This window comes from Solea senegalensis, linkage group LG13 (genome assembly GCF_019176455.1).
Source record: "Solea senegalensis isolate Sse05_10M linkage group LG13, IFAPA_SoseM_1, whole genome shotgun sequence".
Taxonomy (NCBI): domain Eukaryota; kingdom Metazoa; phylum Chordata; class Actinopteri; order Pleuronectiformes; family Soleidae; genus Solea; species Solea senegalensis.
In genome coordinates, this window is record NC_058033.1 from 1,796,671 (window position 1) to 1,820,761 (window position 24,091).

Genomic DNA, 24,091 nt, shown 5'->3' on the forward strand with positions numbered 1-24,091 from the left:
TCAGTTATATATTTTTTTATATAAAAAAAAGTGTGATTCATTTGGAATGATTTTTGTGCAGCATATGTAAACATGCACAAAATAGGCTTACTTTATTTTAACTATATTTTGATATCTATAAAAAAAATGTGTATACCTGTTCACTGAAAGTATTTATTGTACTTTTTTAGTTTTTATTTACTTGTTGCTGTGGAAACATTTTCCCAGTGTGGGATTAGAAGGGCAATCTTACCTCTATTCTGCAGTCTATCTTTCAATAGTGGGCCTGTTTTTATGTTATCTTCATACTTTGTCAATTAAAGATGATTATGATGACACATTTGTCTCAAAAAACAAAACAAAAAAACAGAAGCTCCACCTACCGTCTGTTTTGTTTTCAGTTACTAGGAACGCGAAAGTGGTTGTTAGGATAAGGACCCATAAGTGTGTGCTGTCCACAAAAAAGCCTTTGACTTTTGCATTTCACCTGAAAGAAATAAGTACAATTACTATGTATTGTGGAAAAAAAGCTCTACCTATAGGTCACACATATAACACCAATAATAATGCTGCGGAAAGTCGAACTCTAAGCTTGGACTTTTGCCATTCTTTTGAAGCGGCAGGTAGACACGTGTCGTGTTGTCGCAGTGGAACGCAGTAACGACCTAAACATGCGCTGATAGTAGTGTAGAGACGTAACTTGTGGTGGGTTCTTATTACACGTTTTAAATCCAGCTGTGTCGCTGGTTTAATTGCTACAGTTAGCTTCCTCCCGTCAACATGGATCGGTATCATGTTCTAGAGCTGGTGGGAGAGGGTTCATTCGGTCGAGTTTTCAAGGGAAGGAGAGGCTTCGGTGGTCAGGTGAGTACCACGGGGGCCGGTAAAGATACCTGCAGCAGGTGGTTTAGCCTGTTCAGCACTGGGGGGACTAAAGTTGCTGGTCCTTACCAGTTATGAGTCTCGTACACATACAATCAGTCAGTCCAACATGCAGGTTACGACAATAACGACAACAACAATGATAGTAATAATAAATGGAAGGTTGTGTTTCGGCAGCGTGTGAATGCGGATGATGATGTGTGATAGAAAGCTGTACTGCACATAGATGCATTCATCAATGTATTAATGTGTGAGTGAATGGGAAATGGCTAAATGGCAAACTTTAGTGCAAAGCATCTTTTGAGACTAGTCTAGACTAGACATGATTATGGTAATCATGCAAGCAAGGTTTCATGTTATTATTGTTTATTGTTTTATAATGTGTAAATTGTTTATGGTTGGTGTGATGATGACATCCCTGTCATCTTCTTCAGAGTATCTCACAGCCTTCTCAGGTTGTTTGCCCCGAAGTTCTCCTCTAGTTTCTCTCTGTGTGATTGTTTGGCATCCCTGTGTTTCTTCTTTAAGTTTAAGTTTGATATGGTCTTTATTTTTAAATGTACTTTTTCTGGTGGTGATGTATAATTTATTATCTGGTGAGATTTTGCCAATTTCAGCTGACAGGCGTGATAGGCGGGGTACACCCTGTAGAGTTCACCAGTCCATCGCAGGGCCCCACACACAGCGACAAACAACCATTCACTCTCCCATTCACACCAATAGTCAGTTTAGAGTTACCAATTTACCCAATCCCCATGTTGCATGTTTTTGGACTGTGGGAGGAAGCTGGAGAACCCGGAGAGAACCCACGCACACACGGGGAGAACATGCAAACTCCATGCAGAAAGGTCCTTGTTCCAACCAGGGCTCAAACCCGGGTCTTCTTGCTGCACAGGCAAGAATGCTAACCACTACACAAACTGTGTGGCCCATTCAAGGAGTCATTGTGGCATAATTCCCAATCTGTCAGGTCAAAACAAACTTTAAATTTGTCTTTACTCTCGGGGGACCAAATTCTGATTTCCCTCTCTTCTGACTTTTTAATTTTGGGAATTTTGTGGGAATGAAAAATACATTATCAGAATGTGCAAGAATTATGTTGTTTCTTGGTTCATTTTTTACAGGCAATTAACTCTCCAAAATACAGTTAACGCTTTGAGGATTGTTGATTAATCGATTACTAAATGGATGTCAATGGTTTTAATAATCTGTTATTGATTTGAATGTCGGTTTTAACAATTAAAAGAATATTTCTGATTTTACAGCTTCTCAAATGTAAATATTTTATGGCTTATTTGCTCCGTATAACAATGAAATCATTAAAATTTAATAATTTATATATTATTTATATAAAACTATATAGTAATACTAATATTCAATCAAACAAACATTTAAATGAGTAAATAATCTACAGATTAATTGATAGTGTCAAGGTCAGGACTCAGGCGCTGAGGCAGGGCAGGACGACTCATACAGTGGTTTATACAGATAAATAAATAAAATGATCAGGTTCTCAATAGAATTTCAATGGGGTGTTGAGTGTTTTGTGTGGTCACATTGTTTCACTGTGGGTCTGTTGTACTTTAGGTGGTGGCTCTGAAGTTCATGCCAAAGGTGGGTCGCTCTGAAAAGGAATTGCGAAGCCTCAAGAGGGAGATTGAAATTATGAGAGGTCTGGAACATCCAAACATCGTCCAACTCTATGACAGCTTTGAGACTGAAACGGAGGTCTGTATTTACACTAGAGGGATGCATCAATGCCATTTTTATCTTGACTAAGTAATAATACCATTATAACAAAATTATTTTGAAAAGAAATTTAATTTGCCACTTTCACCATTTAGAGTCTCCTCCAAAAGTATTGGAAGAATGAGGCCAATTCATTTATTTTTGCTGTTCAGTTAAAACATATTGGTTTTGCATTCTGACTTCTGAGAATAAAGTCAGAATTCTGAGTTTAAAGTCAGAATTCAAATATGTTTTTCCTCTGTGGCCCTAATACTCTTCCGTAATTATAAGAAAAGAGATCAGTATTTCAGATTTTTTAATATCATTTTAAAAATACAATTGAACAAGGGCAGCGTCAGACTCAATAACTTTATTTTTTGGCATTGGTGGATCCTTACTAGATTCACTAATCTGTCAAACTAATGGCGTTTGCACCTGCTCCTTGCCTCGGCACGGCACGGTTAAGTTGTGTTTCCACTAGCATAGTATACTTTTTAGTACCTGCTCTGCCGAGGTTCCAAGTACGCTGAGTAGGTACTATGCGTGATGTCACCAGACTGCTGGCCACTGATTGGTCAGAGGGCCGTCATAGGAAGAGACGTCTGACACAATAATTAAAAATGAAAAACAATGCCGAACTTCAGATCTGTTAAAAATTCTTAACAATCCTAAAAATGTGGGTTAATCTCCACCATTTACCAGGGAAATGTCTAAAATCTCAATATTTAAAGAGAAGTACTGAGCAAATATTTACAATTTTACAATTAACTGATTGTAGTGATTTGATTCTTTTATACTGAAAACAACTGCTTAATAAGTCACTAGTCACTCGTGTGTGTGTGCATGTGTGTGTGTGCGCGTGCGTGCGTGCATGCAGCCGTGCAGTGATGACCCTGCCCACGTTGAGGAGGTACTTCTTTTGTAGCGGAGATCCAACCTAAACTGTGCCGTGTTGTGCCGTGTCGAGGCGAGCTGGGGACCATGATGGAAAAGGGCCATAATTGTCCTCACATCTGAGTTGATAATCCACACCTGTCTGTATTTTGAACAGGTTGTCGTTGTAACTGAGTATGCAGAGGGTCAGTTGTTCCAGATTCTTGAGGATGATGGGAAGTTACCAGAAAGCCAGGTATTCAGTGTCTTTAGTAGCGTTCAACCATTAAAAAATATCAAAGTTTCACATGTTATGCATGCTGTGCTGTATTCCCTTCATCTAAGGTCAGAGAGATTGCGTGCCAGCTGGTCTCAGCCCTGTATTATTTACACTCGCATCGGATTCTTCATCGTGACATGAAACCACAAAATATACTCTTGGGGAAAAGTGGGGTGGTGAAACTGTGTGACTTTGGGTATGTTCTTTAAGTCAATGATTTGGTTTTGTTCATCATTTTCATATGGGAAAACTAAATGTGTTGCAATTCTTCTGTAGGTTTGCCAGGGCCATGAGTGTCTCCACATTAGTGCTGACGTCTATCAAAGGAACACCGCTGTACATGTCTCCTGAGCTGGTGGAGGAAAAGCCATATGACCACACAGCTGATCTGTGGTCTTTAGGCTGCATCCTGTATGAGCTCCACACGGGGATGCCTCCTTTCTACACCAACTCCATCTTCCACCTTGTTCAACTCATTGTGGGAGAAGCAGTAAAATGGCCAGACATGATGAGTGACACCTGCATGGTACAGTACAGTGAAATTCATGCTGTATCAGGTTTGAATCAGAGCCAATAATTACACTCTATAGTTCAATTGCCATTATATAAGTGGTCACACAATGGAATGATGGTTACTGTTGCCTTATAGCAAAACGACCTGGGTTCACAGGAGGATAAAGTGAGAGACGATGAATGAATGAATTGTATAAGTTCCTGATTCATAGTCAGTAATGTGCCCCAGCTAATTCTGCACCAGGGAACCAGGTTCAGACGCTCTAACTGAAAACATGGTTACCAGCAGGGACACAAGAAAATACAGATTATATCTAGGTCTCCAATAAAAACAATTGTGTTGCTTAATATACTGCATGCTCCCCACACAGTTACAAAAAACATATACATGCGTAATATAAAAATGAAATTACATGTCATGACTTACAAAGGAATTGAGTACAACCTTCCAGGGGTGGAGTTGAACTTGATGATGATGTCTTTTGCACACAGGATACCGGTCTTGAGTTAGTCCAGTGGTAGTTCAAGTGGGGTAGCTCAGTGGTTAAGACTGGTGTACACCGTAAATATATCTTGTTCTTTTCTTGGAATCTCCTGACATTGTACTGTCTGTCCTGCTTCCCTCAATGACCGCAACCAGATTCTATCACAGTTGGTCGAATTTCATCTGTAATGACTATTCTTGGTCTTCTTTAGCATTTCATAGTGTTTTTTACAAAGTAAGGACTACAGTGAGAGTGAGAGTGTGTCTCAGAGCACAGGCAAGGAGCATGCACTGTATTAGTATCAGTACCTCATCTCACACACCCTATTTACTGTGGTTATCTGTTTTCCTTGCAGAGTTTCCTGAAAGGTTTGCTAATGAAAGACCCTCAGAAACGGTTGTCATGGCCCAACCTCTTGCACCATCCCTTTGTTGCTGATGGTGTTCTAGGTGATGTGTCATGAACTCTTCATTTAATTAGAAAAGGACTGAATAATAGCAGTGCTGGTTTGTTTTAAAATAACGTGGATGTCTGTTTTATTTCCATTTTGATGTGTTGGCACAGCTTTTTCAGACCCAGGTGTTTTCAGCCCTCTGACGGTCACACCCAGCCCAGACATGATGACACAGAAACTTCAGCAAGTGGCAGAGAAGACAGTAACGGCTTCTGGAGGGAGTCGATTACTGCAAAAGGCCAGGGAACTGAGCAACAACAGCAGCAGAGGGAAACCAGCAGATCGTGCCAATGCAACAGTTAGTTTCCAGTTTATTTTTCTATCTTGAGTTAGTCCAGTGGTAGTTCAGGTTTTATTGAAGTGTGGTTGTATGGCTTTCTTATTTTATAATTTTATGTTCCTGAGGTAAATATGAACACAGGACTCCCAACACTTAAGTCACACATCTGAAATTACTGATGGACTTTGATGAGAGTTAGGTACATATGTATTTGGACTTTATACTGGTATTGCCTCTTTCTACCCTGAAGCTGGGACATGTGCCTTCAGAGAAGGAAATACAGGTGTTAATATCAGTGTGTATCGTCGTGATCATATCCAGCAATAAATTGCCAAACCCAAACCGTCTAAATGTCTCAATAATAAAAGCATGTTCAACTGAATCAAATGCCTTTTGAAAATCCAAAAACAACATAAAACCCTCATCCTTAATTTAGTGAATGTCCAGATTTCTGCGGGCCGGTCTTTCCAGCTCAATGCTCCCTTCTGGAAAGGGTAACCAGAACAAGTATGGCGGGCACAACTCGACTGTCTTTCTGAAGGTTTATTCCACATACACAGTTAAGCAGACGTCAGTTAGCAGTTAGACAACATCTTGTTAGGTAGAAGTTAGTTAGACAGTTAGACAGTTAGTCAGGTTATAAAACCGACAAGTCGTACAGGTTCTGATGATAGATCGATTTACAAAGGCGCATACGAAAGCAATACATAACAAAACATGGCTTTGACGATGCACCTTAAAGGCACTTTAAAGGCAACGGTGCTTTGATACCAATTACAACAATGAACAGATAAATAGAATGAAAGACAAATAGCTTTGCCTGCTAGAAAGTTCTACACCTCCCACTTGGCCTACTGATTTCTAAATCCAAGTAGGCCACAACAACTACAAATTTGGCCTTTCAAAATGGGTACATAAAGCTACATCGCTTGGTACGAATGTATTACACAAAATTTTACCTTTCAAATGAGTACACAAAGCTACATCGCTGGGTACTAACGCACAATACGATACAAATGGGTGGTGGACATTGGGGCAGTGATCCTTTTACCGAAACACACCACCACCTCTCGTGGAGGATGGTGGAGGGGGGTTCTTGATCCTTTTTCTTTCCGAAACACACCACCAGCCTCTCGTGGAGGATGGTGGAGGGGGGGTCTTGATCCTTTTTTTTCCGAAACACACCACCAGCCTCTCGTGGAGGATGGTGGAGGGGGGGTCTTGATCCTTTTTCCGAAACACACCATCATGTGGTGGGGAATCTATTTCTGTTCCTCCACTGGTAACAGAACCACCAGCCTCCTGACATATCTGTGAAGGATGGTGGTGGAGGGACAGTTCTCTTTCTCTTTGCCTTTCCCACTTTGTCCACTGAAAACCGGACAACTTTGGCATGTCCTCACTTTCACATCTCATACTACGCCTTTCACATCAGGATGGGCCTCCACAACTCGACCCAGCCTAAACTGGCCTCTCAGTGCATTCTGGTCAGCCAACCACACTAAGTCTCCCACCGTGACGTTCCTCGCGGGTGCGTGCCACTTTTGTCGAACGAAGAGGCCTGGGCCCGCCAGCTGGCTCCACCGCTTCCAGAACTTGTTGACCTCGATCTGGACCGCTCTCAGGCGCGCAACGGGGCAAGTCAGGTATTCAAACCCTCGAGAGTCCCCGCTAGGCCCAGCACGGCCAAGCAGAAGTGAGTTTGGAGTGATGACTCCTACAGTTTCGTCTTGTACCTGGACTCTTGCACCGATTGGTCTTTCGTTTGACAGATTAGCTGCCAGGTAGAGGAGAGTCTGGAACTCCAGTGCTGTCAGGTGACTTTCCACCCCGATGTTGCTCAACGCTCTCTTGAGTGTATGGACTGCTGCTTCAGCTGCTCCGTTTCGATGGGGAGAGTCTGCTGGGTGAAACACCCACGACCAGTCGGTCCCAGCGGCGGTTGCTTTCTTCTGGACTTGATCCTTGTCGATGTTGTTCAGGAATTCGTAGAGCTCCTTTAAAGCTGGCTTGGTGCCCATGAAGTTGGGGGTGGCTCCTGAGAGCTGTGAAGCGCTGGTACACCTTTAGGAAGCCATCCGTTGACAGGTCTTCCATGATGTCAGCATGCAGTGCCCTGGAAGCCATACAACTGAATACTACTATGTATTCTTTCAGGCGTGCGGCGAAGACAGCCCCACAAATTTCGGCTTTGACAGCGTCGCCTTTCTGGTTCAAGGGGGTTAACTTGGCCTTTGAGTCCACCAACCGGGTAACTACACCATCTGACATTTCCCATCGCAGATACAGTACTGCGCCGTAAGATTCACAGCTTCCGTCAGAGAATGTGATTCCCCAGGGCTCGCCCCTCCAGCCGGAGGGTGTGAGGCTTCTGTGGAACTTGATGCTCCCTAAGCGAGTGTACTCCTTGAACAGCTCGATTGCTTTCCCTCGGAGTCTGTCAGAGAGTGATTCATCCCAAGTGTCCTTGGAGAGCTTGCCAGCTTCCTGGAAAGCCTTCCTCACAAGAATGACACCTTTCTGTTTCACAGGTGTTATCAGACCGACGGGGTCATACAATCCAGCAATTTGACTCAGTAGGACGCGACAAGTTAATGGGTTTGGTGTTTTCTCCTCCACTTTCCCTTCAGTAAGGTCAATTCCGGTTCTCATCTTCTTTCTTTTGGAGAAATTAATGGAGGCCATCACAAAGAACTTGTCTTCCTGCACAAGGTAACCCACCCCTAACGCTTTGTTGTCTTCCTCCCTCAACTGGTTGGGCAACACCAGTGTCATTTGGTCGGGCTTTGCTTCGTCCTTCCTCCCACTTTGACCAGACCGGACCCAAGGCTTGAGGTAAAAGCCTCCTCCTCCCAGGATCTTCTCCACTCTCTCTAGAATCTTATCTAAGTGTTGTGAATCATTGTGGGACACGAGAAGATCATTGATGTAAGAGTCCTCTTCGATGACGCTCCTCTCCTCCACCATGTCGGTGAATTGGGGTAGCTTCGCAGTCTCCCGCATGGCCACTTGTGCGATGCACCCAGCAGTTCTGGCAGTTTGTCTCCTATGTTCACTCTTACAACGGCATAATCCTCAATTTCATCAGAAGGAGAGTCTCTCCATAGGACTCGGTGTACATGGACTTCTTGTTCCTCCAGCCACACCGAGTTGTACATCTTAGTGATGTCGCCAATAGCGGCATGTCTACCTTCCCTAAATCGGAGGAGAACTGCTGGGATTGAGTACGTCCGGACCTTTGAGCAAAATACTATATAAGCTCACTCCTCTGAATTCTTGGCTACCATTCCAGACAAGGCGCACTGGTGTAGTTACAGAATGGGGGTTTGGTGCGACCAGGTGACTCACCCACCACACAGCGCCTTTCCAGCTGTCCATCACATCCTTGGTAAGCTTGACTGTGAATCTGCCTCGTGTAGGCTTCTTTCCAAAGGGGATCTCTTGTTAATTGCTTCTCAGTCCTCAGGAACGTTGCTTCCACAGCCTTCCTGTTGTTGGGAAGGGATCCCGGGTGTTCTTTTAAGGGTTACTTTGCGTCCCAGTGCGGCTGGTTACAGTGAGTGTCACTCTCTTTAAAGGTTAAGCCTGCCTTTATCACTTCAAGCTCCTTTTCGTCAGCGAGGGTCATCTCCTTCCCTCCCGGTGGGCACTTTCCACAACGGCACCCTCCACAGGCAGGGTTGCAGGCAGCGCCGATGCTGTCCCATCTCAGTCATTCGAGGATCTCTTTATTGCACATAGCCGTCCTTAAGTACTGTTTGGTCGCCCTTACATTTTCAACAAGGCGACGGTGCCTGCCACTCACAGTTTTGCCCAGAGGGCCGTCCCACAACACCAAATTACCGATCTCTTGCAATTTGTTTGGGGCTAGGGGGCTTTCTCCAGCGCCGATTAGTAGATCGATGCTTTCTGGGCGAGTCAGCTCTCCCGGTTCAACTCCCGAGAAGAACTTCTCCAAGTGCTCTGACGTCACTACCTGACTCACTCTCGCGATGGTGTCCAACCCATAGCAGTTCAATTGGCGAAGCCTCAAAGTCCTTTGCGGAGTCCAGACCTTTATTGTAACAAGATACCTTTTTGTTTGTATTATCTATTTGAATGTCTTTACTCCATGCAAGGCAATTAGGACAGGTTCACCAGTTAATCCGAGTTTCTCTGCAACTTGGTGTGTTATGTAATTCGTGTCTGAGGCAAGGTCGAGCATAGTTCCAACGCTGTTTCCCCCTTTTGTTGCGACGAACATAAGCATCATGAGGATAGGGCGTTTTGGCTTGACTTTACACAGCTTTAGTGGATTCCTGTCGGTACACACAGTCATTGTCACCTTATTTGTGTAGGCTTCGCGCACTTTTTCCAGCTGGTCAGGTGATAATCCTATACGGGCGAGCGCAGCCTCCCGCTCCACTGTGGAACTGCGAGGTCTCCCCGACTTTGCAGTAACCTTCGGGCAGAGAAGATAGTGGTGATCTGCTGGGCCATCCTTACACCTCACATTGGTACAGAGGAACCTTGCATTGCAGGGACCGTCTGCTTTGTGGTTATTTAGGCATTTTTTGCATGATTTTGCTTTTTCTACCAGGACCTTTCTTTCTGACGGGGAAGCTTTCCTAAACGTTGCACAGCGGAACAGTTCATGCTCTCCCTCACCGCACAAGGCGCAAAGTTTCTGCTTGTTATCTCCGGTACAGGTTATGACTTTAGCTGCAGTTGCTCTAGTGAACACCGTCCTCTCCCTCTTGCAATCAGCTGACTTCTCACGGTAATTGGGCCTTTCAGAAGCATGAGTGGGGCGTGGCTTGCCGGGTTCACTGGGCAAACGCGCCAGTCTTCTAAGTATCTTCTTTTCGCTTTGCAAGAACAGTAGAAGCCTCTTGACACGAGTCCCAGGGAGAGCATGTCGCTTGGCGTTGCACTCCTCTTTGAGCCACTGAGTTTGCATACTTTTAGGGAGTCTACTCTCCAATGGCCCCATCACTAAGGGATTATTCATAGCTTCTTCCCACCCTAGGTCTGTTAGATCTGATACTGCATTCTCCAAATCTGAGACCATCTCTAGTGTCTCCCTAGGGTGAGGATCCTTCACAAACGGTTTGGAATGTAATTCCAATAAAATGTCTTCTACTGTGGCTGCTATATCACCGTAGCAGCTCACTAGTTCTTTGAAGACGTCGCTTACATCCTTGCAACGAGACAATCGGAGGTCCTTCTTTACGGGCTCACATATGCTTTCCAACAGCTGAAGTCTCCTAATCTCTTATGATTCTGAGGGGTCCGCATGAGCCTGGAGCTTCGCCCATTCAGCCTTCCAGCGCCAATAATCTCTACTCTCTCCAGAGAATCTGGGTAAGTTTATTGGTGTGAATTTTATTTGGGGAAGGGAACTGTTCATACTAGTGCTAGCATTTACTGTGCTCCCTTGTGCCATGCTGGTGCGGTATGCAGCCTTGGTGGTCGTGGTGTACTAGTGAGGGTTGGAGGCTGAGCGAAACTGACAGTAGGTCCGTCATTAGGTTGTTGTGGCCGTTGAGGGGGCTGGTGAGGGGGCTGGTGCTACATCCAGTCTCCATGGCACCTTCTCTGATTGCCGAGTGGGAAGGGATAGGAACAAGTGGGGTGGTACTGGTGTACTCACTTCCTTTGTCGTCCTCTTTACTTCTCTCACTGCTGTCTTCTTTGTTGCGTTCGTATGCTAGCGAGGTTGTCGCGTTCATCCCACCTATCCATCAGTGCCTCCTTTTCATCTTCTAATGCCAAAAGGAGTGACCATTTCTCCATTCCGTATGGAATATAGCCTTTCCAAGCATAAACAGGCTGTCTCAGTCTATTAAGCTTTCGATCCAGTTGTCTTCTTGTGGCCTCTTTCTGACTCCACGGCAGTATATTTTCCCTCCGGAGCGCCTCAACCTAATCGAAGGCCGAATTGAACTGTGTCACAAGGGCTTCTATTTCCGGCTTTGCATCCTTGAACCACAGTATTTCCATAGTCTCACGGTACCTTCTCACAATGGCGTCCCTCGTCGCTAGGGCATTGCTCAGTTCACAATCATCGTCCGTTGGGTCTATCTGTCCCAGTTCTTCAATATAATCATTGCTGGCATCGACGAAAACATCGTAGTCGTTTGCCAACTCTGCCAAGTCTTGCGACGATTTTTCTGCACCTAGACAACCAGCGTTGACATCAAGGCAGTTAATACGTGTTGTTAGTCTCCACTGCAGACTTTCCAGATCTGGCTTGTCGTCTGCCATTTTTCTTCTTTGAACTCCTGACTCACTCCAGAATTGGAATTGATTGGAGTTGACTCTCTGGTTCATTGCCAATGACTCGTTCAAAGGATTCAGTCCTTTGCAAACGACACGTCCACGAATGGCACACGAATGTCCACGCCCCAAGCTGTCGACGTCACAATGTCACAGTCTGTTAGGCTCTTCGCCCAGAAGAGCTTTGTATTCCTTGTGCAATCTTCACAGCCTTTCACTCGGCTGCGGCACTTCCTTTAATCCTTCAACGGCTCCGTTAGCTCTTTGCTCCGGCTCCTCCGTTTTAGTGGTTCCTTTAATCCTTCAACGGTCCCGTTAGCTCTTTGCTCCGGCTTCTCCGTTGAGTGATTCACGACTGATTCACTTCACCAGCGTCCCCGGCTCGCCGGTCCTGGTACTTCACGATTGCCGTCCTCTGCTCGGCAGCCCGTACTCCACTGATAAGGCGCCGACAGCGGTTTTACAACTGTCTAGATTTCTGCTGGCTGGTCTTTCCAGCTCAATGCTCCCTTCTGGAAAGGGTAACCAGAACAAGTACGGCGGGCACAACTCGACTGTCTTTCTGAAGGTTTATTCTACATACACAGTTAAGCAGACGTCAGTTAGCAGTTAGACAGTTATCAGCTTGAAGTTGGTTAGTTAGACAGCATCTTGTTAGGTTGTAAAACCGACAAGTCGTACAGGTTCTGATGATAGATAAATCTACAAAGGCGCATACGAAGGCGATATACCACAAAACATGGCTTTGACGATGCACCTTAAAGGCACTTTAAAGGCAACAGTGCTTTGATACCAATTACAACAATGAACAGATAAATAGAATGAAAGACAAATAGCTTTGCCTGCTAGAAAGTTCTACAGTGACTGTAATCAATAAGGTCCCGAACCGAGCGGATATTGTTGTAAAAGATCTTCCTTTGAGAAAACCAGATAGTTGAGTTTATTATTTCAGATATTCCTAATTTCAGTCTTAAATCTAATACTTTTAAGAAGATCTTATAATCCATGTTTAAAAGTGTTATTGGTCTCAGATTGCTTAACTTTTTCTTTTTTTTTAATCTTTACCAGGTTTTGGTAATAGTTTATTTATCCCTTGTTTCATTGTTTCCATCAATTCCTTTCTGTTAATGCATTCTCTTATAGCTTTAAACAACAGATTTAAATCTTCCAAAAAATGTTTATAAAAGTTGGCTGTTAACCCATCGGGCCCTGGAGAGTGGTCAGATGCCATACTTTTGATTGCACAATCAAATCAAGCCATTCTTAAAGGTAACGTCGAATGCTTGTATCACACATATATGTTAGTTATGGAGGTCTACTTACATATATTAACTTGTTTTCATGATTAAAAACCTCCTAATCGCTGCAAACGAGCCGATCAAAATATCTCCTCACTGACGCTCTCGTCAGCCGCGCTGTTTCAGACCAAAACCACACCCCCAGAATGTGGACTGTGTTGTGATTTGCCAGCCAACGAGAGCTTTCCCACTGTCCTGTGATTGGCCAGATACCTGGAAGTGACGTAATAGATAGGCCATAGATAGACCTCTTAGATACACAGCTCCCCCTCTGGATGCTCTGCATCTCAGCAGCTACGAGAGTCGTTCTTCTTCTGCGGTTGAATGTACGCAACCGGATGTGCCCGCACCAGGAGGCGCTATGGTGGTGACAGGAGTGGTGAGGATTTCTGATGACAACGTCAAATTAAGGAAGTGCTGATCCGCTTCGCAGAGCCCAGGAAAACAATACAACACTATTTTCTCAGCAGTGGCTGAACTGTTGTTCTGAAACTTTAGGGTTTCATAAACGAGGTAATGACGCAGATACACACACACAAACGCAGCGTTAATTGGAGCTTCCGGTCTATGTGGCCTTTAAGTCATCCTCACACATTTCTTTACAATTATCATCTATAACTGGAATCTAAATTTTAATTTTGTCAAGGGAGACAGTAGCATTGTGCTCCGAGTATGAGAATTTGTAAAGGGTTCTACAAAAATCATAAACTTCTTTAGAAATAAGTTTGGGATCCGTACATTCTTCCCCATCAAGTTTGCAAATAGAGTTATGTTCTTGTCAGTGTTTTTCCAGCTTACAAAAATGAGATGTGTTTTTCTCTCCCTCTTCTATCCACTGGGCTCTGGACCATAAATATGCTTTGTTCATGTACATGTCATCTAATTTGGTTTGCAAAATATTAAACTTCTCTTTGTCTTCTTCGCTCCAATCTAATTTACTGTAAAGTTTCTTAAGTTCCTTCACAAAATTAATCGTTTAATAGAGTCACAGTATTCTTTGTTTTTTTAGCAGCTGGAAATAATGTGTCCTATAATCTCTAATTCTAACATTATTGTTACTACTTTTAAGCTTCAAATTAATTGTACGATGATCACTTAAAAGACATCTCGATATCTCTGTTTCTTCAACATTTTGTTTGACCGTTTGCTTTGAACCAGGTGAACTGCCTAATTTATTTATTGAGTGCTCTCCATATGTCGATCAATTTGTTGAAGAAATGTTCAATAATGGGATTTTTTTCTCTCCCCTTGACAGTCTTGAAGGCCATCTATTGAGCCTCATCTGGAGCCAAATTAAAATCTCCTCCCACAACAATGTGGTCTTGTATATATAACTTTATAACTTCAGATATCTGATGTAGTAAGTTCCTATTTTTTGAATCATTATTATAACCATAACTGTAAGCAGAGTACTGTCAAAGCGTAAGACACAAGCTACCCAATGATCATCTCCATCAGCTTTTTCAAATAAAATCTCGCCCATACATCTTTTAAAGCAAATGACCACTGTTTAATTCAAAATTTAACGTCTGAACCATCTGAATGACTTTCCTGGAGAAAAATACATTGTGCTTGTTGTCCTTTGCAGAAAAGAAAGACAGCTTTACGTTTGACTGAGTCTTTGAGTCCCCTTGAAACAAAGGAAAAAGCAGATTTTAGCTGAAACATAGAACACATGAACACAAAAACCAATAAACTCTTGAAAAGTAGTAGGTGGAGTAGAAAAACTTGATGAAAAAGTCCCTTTTTAGAACTTTTCACTAATTGTCAACTTCAAATCCATACGTCAGCCTGCATGTGATTTCCTCTGCCCGACACGTTTACCTTCAATGAACCCAAACAGGCCCTTAATGCCAGCAGCCTTGCCTTCCTTCCTCGCCTGGTCGATCAGCGGCCACTGAGGCATCAGGTCCTCAGTGAAGCGGATCCCTTCTTTTTAACACAGGGAGGAAATCTTGGTGCGCTTCCATATTTCGTCTCTCACTGTGGGTCTTACAAACATCAGGATAAGCTGATGCTCCATGTTCTCCACTCTGTGAACACCTTCCACCTCTCCCTCCATCCTTCCTTTGAGGTCCGGTGCAACTTCCCCCAGAAGCTCTACTACTTCAGCTCTGATATTCTCCAAGGGTCCAAGTCCATCAGTGTCGAGTCGTGTTCTCTTGTGTGGCTTTAAAACGGCAACTTTTTCAGCATCGATGGTTTAGAAAATATTATATTATTAGATTTTTCTTCATGTTTGGGCTGAACTTCCTTCACTTTCTAAAATTATTATGTCGTGTTTAACTTTCAAATTAACATTTTAAGACTTCATGTGAGAGCTTGAGCAAATGTGTTTGCTCAGTCCACCATCTTGCCCCTCTCTCAGGTGATCAGATGAAGTATGTAGTTGCTCGCTCAGTACATATGCCAAAACATTTGAAATTGAAAATGTGTTTGTGTTTTGAATCATATATGTATATTCAATTCAATTTAATTCAATTTCATTTGTATAGCGCCAAATCATAACATACATTATCTCAAGGCACTGTACATAGACAACAGCAGAGAACCCCAACAGTTCACACAATGAGCAAACACAAGGCATCAGTGGAGATTAACTACATAACAAATGCTATGTTTAACTTGCATAGCCTTATGTCCCACATTGTAAACAACAAACATTTTATTATGAATGAAAAGCTGTCTAAAAAAAATCTTTCAAATTTTCAGTTATACATTTTTTTAAAACAATTGTTTTTATTTTTATTAAATTAAATAAAAATGTGTTGTTAATATTAGTTATCATTATTTTGTTCGTTTTTGTTAACTGTAATGTATATATATCAAAACACAGGTGATTATTGAAGTTAATATTAAACAATAAAAACCCACTGATAGATATACATTCACTGTTATGGTCAATTCCTTGGCAGGGGTCAGATCAGCAGAGGCTACGAAAAGCAGTTCCTGTGGCATTCAGGACTCAAGAAAAGAGACGTAGAATCCTTTAAGATAGTTTACTTAAACCGGAGCAGTCGTCAAAACTTCCTTCATACGCAGACCCACTTCCTCTATTCTTATTCTCAGTCTACACAATCACACAGTGCCACCTAGTGGTTGCAAACCAGAATGAATTGCAAACACAACAGTTCCCTTCTGTTGAAGCTGGCCCGCTTTAACAACCACATTTTTAAAAACTGTCTCTTTAACAGATTACAAAGGGTAGAAGGGGAAATCAAAGGGTCCACACAGCGACTGCAGCAACACACCAGACAGCCAAGCCCCACCACAGTGATGGCTCTGTCACCTCAGAGCAGTCGGTCATGGCAGCCGATCAAATCCTTAGCTCCAAGATTCAACCCTGCATGAGATCAAAACACAGGTGATTATTAAAATGAATATTAAACAAAAAAAAAACAACGATGGATATACGTTCACTGTTACGGTCAATTCCTCAGCAGGGGTCAGATCAGCAGAGACTACGAAAAGCAGTTCCCTTCTGTTGGAGCTGGCCCGCGACTGCTAAGGCAATCCACTGACAAATACCAACAAACCACAGTGCTCCAGCAGGTGATTGAAGATTTATTCTAATTATATGAAAACAATTTAAATTTAGCCATTGAATTGTTTTATTATATATGTATATATTCTCACGTAATGAAGGATGTGTTACATTCTAAGAAAATATGCCTCATGTCTTCCTCTTTCAGAATGTTGACAGTGTGGAGTATTGGAAAGAACTGGTCCAGGAATCTGATCCATTCAAAGAGAAGAAAGAGCAGTTCAATTACACTGCTATTATACCTTTACTTAAAGTCAAGCTACTGGCACTTCAGGTTATAAGATGAAATGCATTCATCAAAACTTCCTCTTAAAGCATCAAATTCATTTTAGTTGTTGTTCTTTTGTTTGGTCAGCTAACCGCTGTTGAAGAAGCATGGCACATCCACCAACCACTCAAAGTCTTACGCAACCTACTTCTGAACTCTGACCATGAGAAGACAAACCACATTGGTCGTGAACTCTGTTTACCCCATGTCCTCTTGGATCAGGTCCATGATAATGTGGAAAACTCCAACTACATCAAGGTTATAATGTATATCATTTTTGAACTGTCAGTAAGTAATCAAACAATTATGTTTATTTTTCTTATTCATTGTTTATATTTCTTTTCTGCTCAGCATCCCTGGATTGTGTCAGCACTGGGTGAAATGATTATAGTGCTCATGATCTACTGGGATAAGCATCCTGATAGTTTGAAAGAAAATCAGAGGTATGTCTTTTTTTACATTCTTTTTTATTTGTTTAATGTGACTATCATAAATCCGTTTTTCTTTTATCAAATGCAGCTCATAATCTGTAGTTTTGATTTCTTTTTGGTTTTACTTTATTGGTTATTCAATAGTGAAAACCAATAAAGAAAATCCAGAAAATCACATAAAACAAAAGATTTAAATTATTTTGCAATTCAATGAGTGAAATAAGTATTTGACCCCCTATCAAAACATTACTAAGTTCTTGGTGGAGAACCCTTGTTGGCAAGGTTTACACACATCTCAGGAGGAATTTTGGACCTCTTTGCAGATCCTCTCCAAATCCTTAAGGTTTTGAGGCTGTCGCTTGGCAACTCGAAGCTTCAGCTCCCTCTACAGATTTTCTCTAGAATTTAGGTCCGGATACTGGCTAGGCCTCTCCATGACCTTAATGTGCTTCATCTCAAGCCACCCCTTCATTATGTTTCCTGGCTGAAAGAAGGAGTTTGTCACCCAGGGTCTCACGGTACAAGGCCCCATCTATCTTTCCCTCGATGTGGTGAATTTGCAGTGAATACTCACTATGACAAAAACATAGCATGTAAAAACATTGTGGCCTTCTTTGTCCAAAATTTTGTAAATAAAATTTTACCTTTGCTATGTTTTTCATGTGTCTCTTCTTTAAGAGGGTGGGAGATCATTTTCTGGAGCATTTTTTACTATATAGTTTAAAATCCTCTTCACACCCTGATTGTAACCAATTAATGAATGCATTGTCATAAAATTAAAAATGTCAGTCATTTGTGGATCGGGCAGGACTGTAAAAACCATCCAATCATATTGAACGGCCCAAACTAAGAATTGGCTCGTGACCAATCAAGCTGCCATCTGCACCCCCAAAAAGGCTGATGCAGAGCAATCCAAGACCAGAGTAAACATTGGTGGTGACTGAAAGCCCAGAACAGGCTGCAAAAAAAGTAAAAAAAAAAAAAAAAAAAAAGTAAAAAGATTAAAAGAAAGTTACAGATACTACACAGTGCTTGTGAGCTTCAGAGGGAAGTCTGAACAAAAGGGGCTTTTGAATTCAAAATGAACTCAAATAGTTTTTCCAGGATCTCCAACCTTACCTTCAAATTGTAAGTTAATGTAGAAGCTAATGTGACACTAACTTACTTAAACACATGTACAATGTCACTGTAGACTGAGAGAAGAATTCACCAAACCCTTCGTCTTCATTCTTTGTGAACCAGACCTCATCCCTTTGGCAGTGAGTTCCCACTCATCATAGTGAATGTATATTTTGACACATTTATATATAGTGAGCTGGGCACTTTGATATCACATAACTTTCTGCTACTCTTCTTTAGCCGTTAGCTGCCTCTGTTTTGTCTCTGTGTACACAACACGATGTGGATGTCGGCGCAGATATGATCAGTGTCTCATCAGTGATGAAAAACCTTCTGTTGGACTTGTTTAAGGTACTGAAACCATCACAAATGATTCATTATGCCATTTTCATGGTGATTTATGTAAACACTGATTGAGTTGAAGTGTGACCTTCTTTGTCTGCCTTGTAGCCCCAGCTTTCTCTTCCCTATGGGTGGGGCCTCTTTGATGGTCTCCTGTCTTTGCTCCTAAACCTGCTCACTAAGGTCAGTCTCCCTGTGATATTATTTAAGTATTTAAATTGGAAAACTGCCAGACGTAGATATTCTATCTTCTGTAATGTACTTCCTGTCCTTTTTTTTTTTAACAGCATGATGGTGAGTTTGAAGGTTCCAGTTTAGATCCTGATGTGTTTCTGAATTTGTGGAAGAAAATTGGGACTTTACTAGCAAAGACAACAACAGACACAGACTTCTGTTCTGCAAAAGGTATACTATGAGGACTATACTATAAGGAATACTATGCAGTGCATAACTTGGTGGTTTGTTGTTGATGTTATTCCGCCTATGTCTGGTAAATGGTTTGTATTTATTTATATAGCGCTTTTCTAGTCTTGATGACCACCCAAAGTACACTACAGTTTTGCCATCACCCATTCACACCCATTCACTCACACTTACATACAGCGCATCTTTCTATCACTCATCTGTTTAGGTTTGTGCTTAGCAATGTAAGCTGCTAATTTTATTATTTAATAATAATAAACACCTCATTATATGATCCCAAAGCATATTGAGGCATAAGAAAAAATGTACCCACTATTGATAAAATGTAAACACTTTATTCTACAAAATAGAAACAGTTCTCAATGAGCTTTAGCCAAATTGAGTTCTGTTATGGTTATCTTTGAAGTCTAAAATGTAGCATTCACTTCACAGACTACCCTCTCTTTATGAAAACTGTGCCTTGACACGTTCAGCTGTGGGTGGTGACAGTGTGGCAGTAGATGGTGAAGTGTCTTGGGTCATCAGGTCTTTGAGCAGCACCTGGAAGTCCTTTTCCACTCAGCAGGCTCAACCTCTGTAGTTCTGAGGTGCTGTAGGAAGAAGCCAAACTCTGCGACTGTCTGAAGTCACATGTCGTGGACTGAAAACCTTCACAAAGTTCACTTTTGTTTTGTCTCTTGCTCGGTCAGACTCTCTTCTGAAAGTATCCGCTATGGTTTTGTCCACTGTGCAATGTTGTTCTCCTTGTTTACATGCTGTGTGCCATAACGTTTTGCATGTGCACTTAGCCCCAGTGGTCTGGATCAGAGGCTGAAGAAACCTGTATTGCCCTGTATTACTTTAACCAGCATTGTGTGTAATTCATGAGTAATTTGAAGGATGCTGGTTCGAATCGCGGGACAGGTCTGGGCTGAAGTAGCCATTACATTACATTACATGTCACTTAGCAAACACTTTTATCACAAAGTGACTTACAATAAGTAAGTCACTTACTTAAGATTAAGTAAGTGCTTCATATATGCCAAACTATACAGTGCTACTCATAAGAGTGAATTAAGTGAAAAGTTTTTTTGTTAGTTTTTTTCTTGTTGTCGTTAAGGTAGAGTGGAAAGATATGTGTTTTTAGTCAGATGTGGAGGCTTTCTGCTGTCCAGATGTGGATGGGCAGGTCATTCCACCATTTGGTAGCCAGGACAGCGAACAGTTGTGAGTTCGACGAGTAACTCCTCTCCGGTTTACCGATGCAGAGCGGAGTGGGTGGGCTGAGGCAGCACAGGGAGACCGGCTAGGAGGGAGTTGCAGTAGTCCAAGTGTTGATGTTGTGCAACATGTAGAAACTCAGTCCTGTCAAGATTGACTCTGGCCTCTTTAAGAGAGTCAGGGAAGCCACCAGATGATGAAGATGTGTTAATGAGATGGGTGAGGAAAGGAAGAAGATCAGATTCAATTGACTGAAAAAGTTGAGAAAGGGATAGGATCAATGTGGTTGGTGGAAAGGTGAGATCAGGAGGTGGGGTGGAGAAAGAACGGCGATTGTCATCTATCCTTTTTTGTGAAGTAGCTGACCAAGTGAATTGGTAGAAGGGAGGAGGGGGGTCAAGGAGGTTAGTTAAGCTTGAGAAAAGTTTTTTGGGGTTAGAGAAGGAGGAGGAGGATTGAATCCAAGCTCTACCATCCACATGAAGTTTGCAGGTGGCTGGAGCCAATTCCATCTGACGTAGGTTGAAGGACTGGATACACCATGGTCACCAGTCCATCACAGGGCAAACACACAGAGATGAACAACCATTCACTCTCACATTCACATCTACAGGCAATTTAGAGTGTCCAAGAAACCTAATTGCCAAATGTGCATGTTTTTGCATTGTGGCAAACAGTAGAAGTCGCTGGAGAGTACCAACGTGCACACAAACCAGTGACCTTGCTATAAGGCAACAATGCTATCATTAATATCAATGTGCCACAACATTCTATAATTATATTCTTTTTTATTTCTTTTTGTTTTCCACCAGGTCTGTTTTCCTTTCTGTCCATTGCACTGTTCGTCTTCACCAAGGATCCTTACTCATGCATTCCTCTGTTTTCTGTGAGTGAATCAAAATGTGTATACACTCTTGGCCGGCTGCTGGACACTGACTGGTTGGTGTACAATCGTTTTTATCAATCTAATATTTTAATGTGTAGCACAAATGTTACAGCAGCACAGCTACTATACTATACTATACTATACTCCACAGTCTTCATCCATTCATTGAAGGTAGTCCCCTGTGGTTGGAGGTGGATCAGAATCACCACAGACTCGCTATGATGAGCTGCCAATTGCTGTGCTTTCCATTTGCTCTGGATCTGCCTCTGCATGCTATGTCCACCATTCTCCAGTTGTATGATAGTTGTGGAATTGTGGAACGCCTTGTGCAGGTGAGCCCCCACACACACACACACACACACACACACACACTACCACTACCTCTGCATCATTATAATAACACCTTGTTTACCCTCATGTGTAATCCCTATGGTCACAGCTTTACTGTGGGCATACTTGCAATATGTGCAGTTTTTTGATGGTGAGGTTTATTTATTTATTGTATTTTTTCCTTAAATTGTCTGTATTTATAAAGTGTTTTCTAGTGTGGATGACCACTATGCTGACAATCACACATCTTGTCAGGAGAAACATATGGTTAAGTGTTCTGCCCGGGGACAGATCAGTATGTAGACTAGCGGAGTTGGGAATTGAACCCTTGATTTGAAGTACACCTTGCTCTACCACTCATTTCCCCCTATAGATAAATGTGTGTGTCTTTGTGGGGATGCATGTAGTGTTGATTCTTGGGGTGAACAACAATTTCATTCCTCTTTTGGGGCCCAATGACAACGTCTTAGATCTAGAATCAGTTTTATGTTCTTACCAAGCCATCACTTACAAACATAATTCATGATGCAACACAGGACTTACTACTGTACATCTTAATATCTTTGTACTGTCAGAGCATTGTCTCTTGTTTTTCTCTCCCCCCAGTTTTTGATGTTCGTCTCTTGGCAGGTAATTCAGACCATTCCTGTTCTCCAGCTGGAGCTGCCTCTCTCCCTGCTGAGCCATTTGCTCCTGTGTGACTCTGAGCCCTCTGTTTGCAGCCTCAGAAAAGCTGCTTGTGTGTTTTTCACACCACGCAGAGACAGCCTCATCAGTGCTTCTAAACACCAGACTCCGGCAACTAGAACTGCAAACTCTCTGCTCTTCGACTTGCTGCAACTTGATGTGCTGTGGGATTCTGCTGCCGAGCTTTTAACTCTGTGGTCTCATGTTGCCCGTTGTTCTACCCAGCCTGTCTGCCCTCAGTTCCACTTTGAAGCCTCACTGCTACACCAGGCACTGGCTCACACTCATGACCAGATCAGGGCTGGCACATGCAGGCTTCTTGGAAATCTGGATCCATTCGGGCCTTCTACATCACTGCAACCTGATATTTTAAGAAGCATAACAGTCTGTCTTCATGATTCCTACCTTTCAGTGCGTCGGATGGCCTGCAGGGCAGTTGGGAACTGGTTAGGATATATTGCAGTATGGGCTGGGTTTAAAATGGGCTGGTCCAATACAAGGTGGAGTAAAAAACTTGAGGTTTCACACAGTGAAGCCTCTGCAGCAGAACAGGGAGTAGATGATGAGGAAAGGAGTAGGTGGATAGATGAAGCCAGTAGGACAGCGGCCACACTGTTGTCTCTGGTGACTGACCCTGATGACATTACACGCTGTCACAGTTGTGCAGCCCTGGGAAACTTGGTATGTGTTGATGGTGCCGTGTCATTTTTGGTGGAGGAGGAGGTGTTCACCTTACTTCTGAGAGTTGCATGCACAGATTCCCATAATGCAGTGAGAAAAGCTGCCATATCAACCCTGTCCATCTGCAGCAAGCAGGATACAATAGGTCATGTCATGAAATGAACAGGTTCCAGGAAGAAAGACATTTCTGTCCTGAGGATTTATCCAGAAGCATTCTCTAGTAAGAGGCAGATTAGATATTTATGTGGAGGATAAATCACTTAACCTTGCTTTAGACGTCTCTACAACTTTGTCCCTGATCTGTCTAATGCTCCTTGGTCTTCATGATTCTGTTGGTTTGGTAATGTTCTCTACCAATCAGAGGCCTTCACAGAACAGGTGTATGTATTCTGAGATTAAATTGTATGATGGACTCCATTTTCTAGTTATGTGATTTAAGGCAATTAGTTGGATTGGATTTTACTTAAGGGTTTCACAGTAAAGGGGGTTGAATACTTAAGCATAACCCTTTTCAGATTTATATTTGTAAATCATTTTGAAAACCATGTAATGTGTCCTTCCCACTTGAAAAGGATGTACTATTTTATGTTGGTCTGTCAAAAAAAATCTCATTAAAAAAATAAATAAAAATGTGGTTGTCATGTGACAAAATGTTTACGACAAAAAAGGTTCAAGGGGGGGTGAATACAATGCATATGTACGCCTGTCTCAACTGCGCATGGTAGCACTTTGGACACTTTTGGGCACTTTGTCGTGAGATTTGATTTATCAAGGCCTCACGACAAACGTGTTCCTCCACAAATTGACTCTAAGCAGCTCAGTCAGTCAGTCATCATCTAACCGCTTTATCCTCCACCAGAGGGTCGCGGGGGGTGCTGTGCCAATCTCAGCTACATCGGGCGATAGGCGGGGTACACCCTGGACAGTTCGCCAGTCCATCGCAGGGCCACACACAGATAGAGACAAACAACCATTCACTCTCACACTCACTCCTATGGTCAATTTAGAGTGTTCAATTTACCTAATCCCCACATTGCATGTTTTTGGACTGTGGGAGGAAGCCGGAGTACCCGGAGAGAACCCACGCACACACGGGGAGAACATGCAAACTCCATGCAGAAAGGCCCTTGTTCCAACCGGGGCTCGAACC

General features: G+C 42.6%; 1 protein-coding gene across 3 annotated transcripts; it reads left to right on the top strand.

Annotated features, from left to right (window-relative positions):
* Window positions 1-635: 635 nt before the first annotated feature.
* stk36 (serine/threonine kinase 36 (fused homolog, Drosophila)) lies at window positions 636-23,584 on the top strand. 3 transcript variants are annotated; one of them, XM_044042849.1, is made up of 19 exons: window positions 636-843; window positions 2,449-2,589; window positions 3,641-3,718; window positions 3,808-3,938; window positions 4,019-4,268; window positions 5,096-5,189; window positions 5,305-5,492; window positions 16,225-16,394; window positions 16,471-16,582; window positions 16,723-16,848; window positions 16,930-17,100; window positions 17,194-17,285; window positions 18,466-18,532; window positions 18,633-18,743; window positions 18,843-18,917; window positions 19,022-19,139; window positions 21,170-21,296; window positions 21,395-21,575; window positions 22,180-23,584. In XM_044042849.1, exons 1-19 carry the CDS (start codon window positions 760-762, stop codon window positions 23,101-23,103), a joined length of 3,240 nt encoding a protein of 1,079 aa, XP_043898784.1. In that variant the 5' UTR covers window positions 636-759; the 3' UTR covers window positions 23,104-23,584. The 3 variants fall into 3 exon arrangements, with proteins under 3 accessions (XP_043898784.1, XP_043898785.1, XP_043898786.1); XM_044042850.1 differs by having other exon boundaries at window positions 16,474-16,582; XM_044042851.1 differs by having other exon boundaries at window positions 22,204-23,583.
* The last annotated feature ends 507 nt before the right edge of the window (window positions 23,585-24,091 follow it).

Coding starts and splice junctions, on each gene's coding strand:
- stk36 (XM_044042849.1), top strand. CDS start 760: ATGGATCGGTATCATGTTCTAGAGCTGGTGGGAGAGGGTTCATTCGGT. Junction 3,719..3,807: donor GGAAGTTACCAGAAAGCCAG/GTATTCAGTGTC, acceptor CCTTCATCTAAG/GTCAGAGAGATTGCGTGCCA. Junction 18,533..18,632: donor CAGACCTCATCCCTTTGGCA/GTGAGTTCCCAC, acceptor ACTCTTCTTTAG/CCGTTAGCTGCCTCTGTTTT.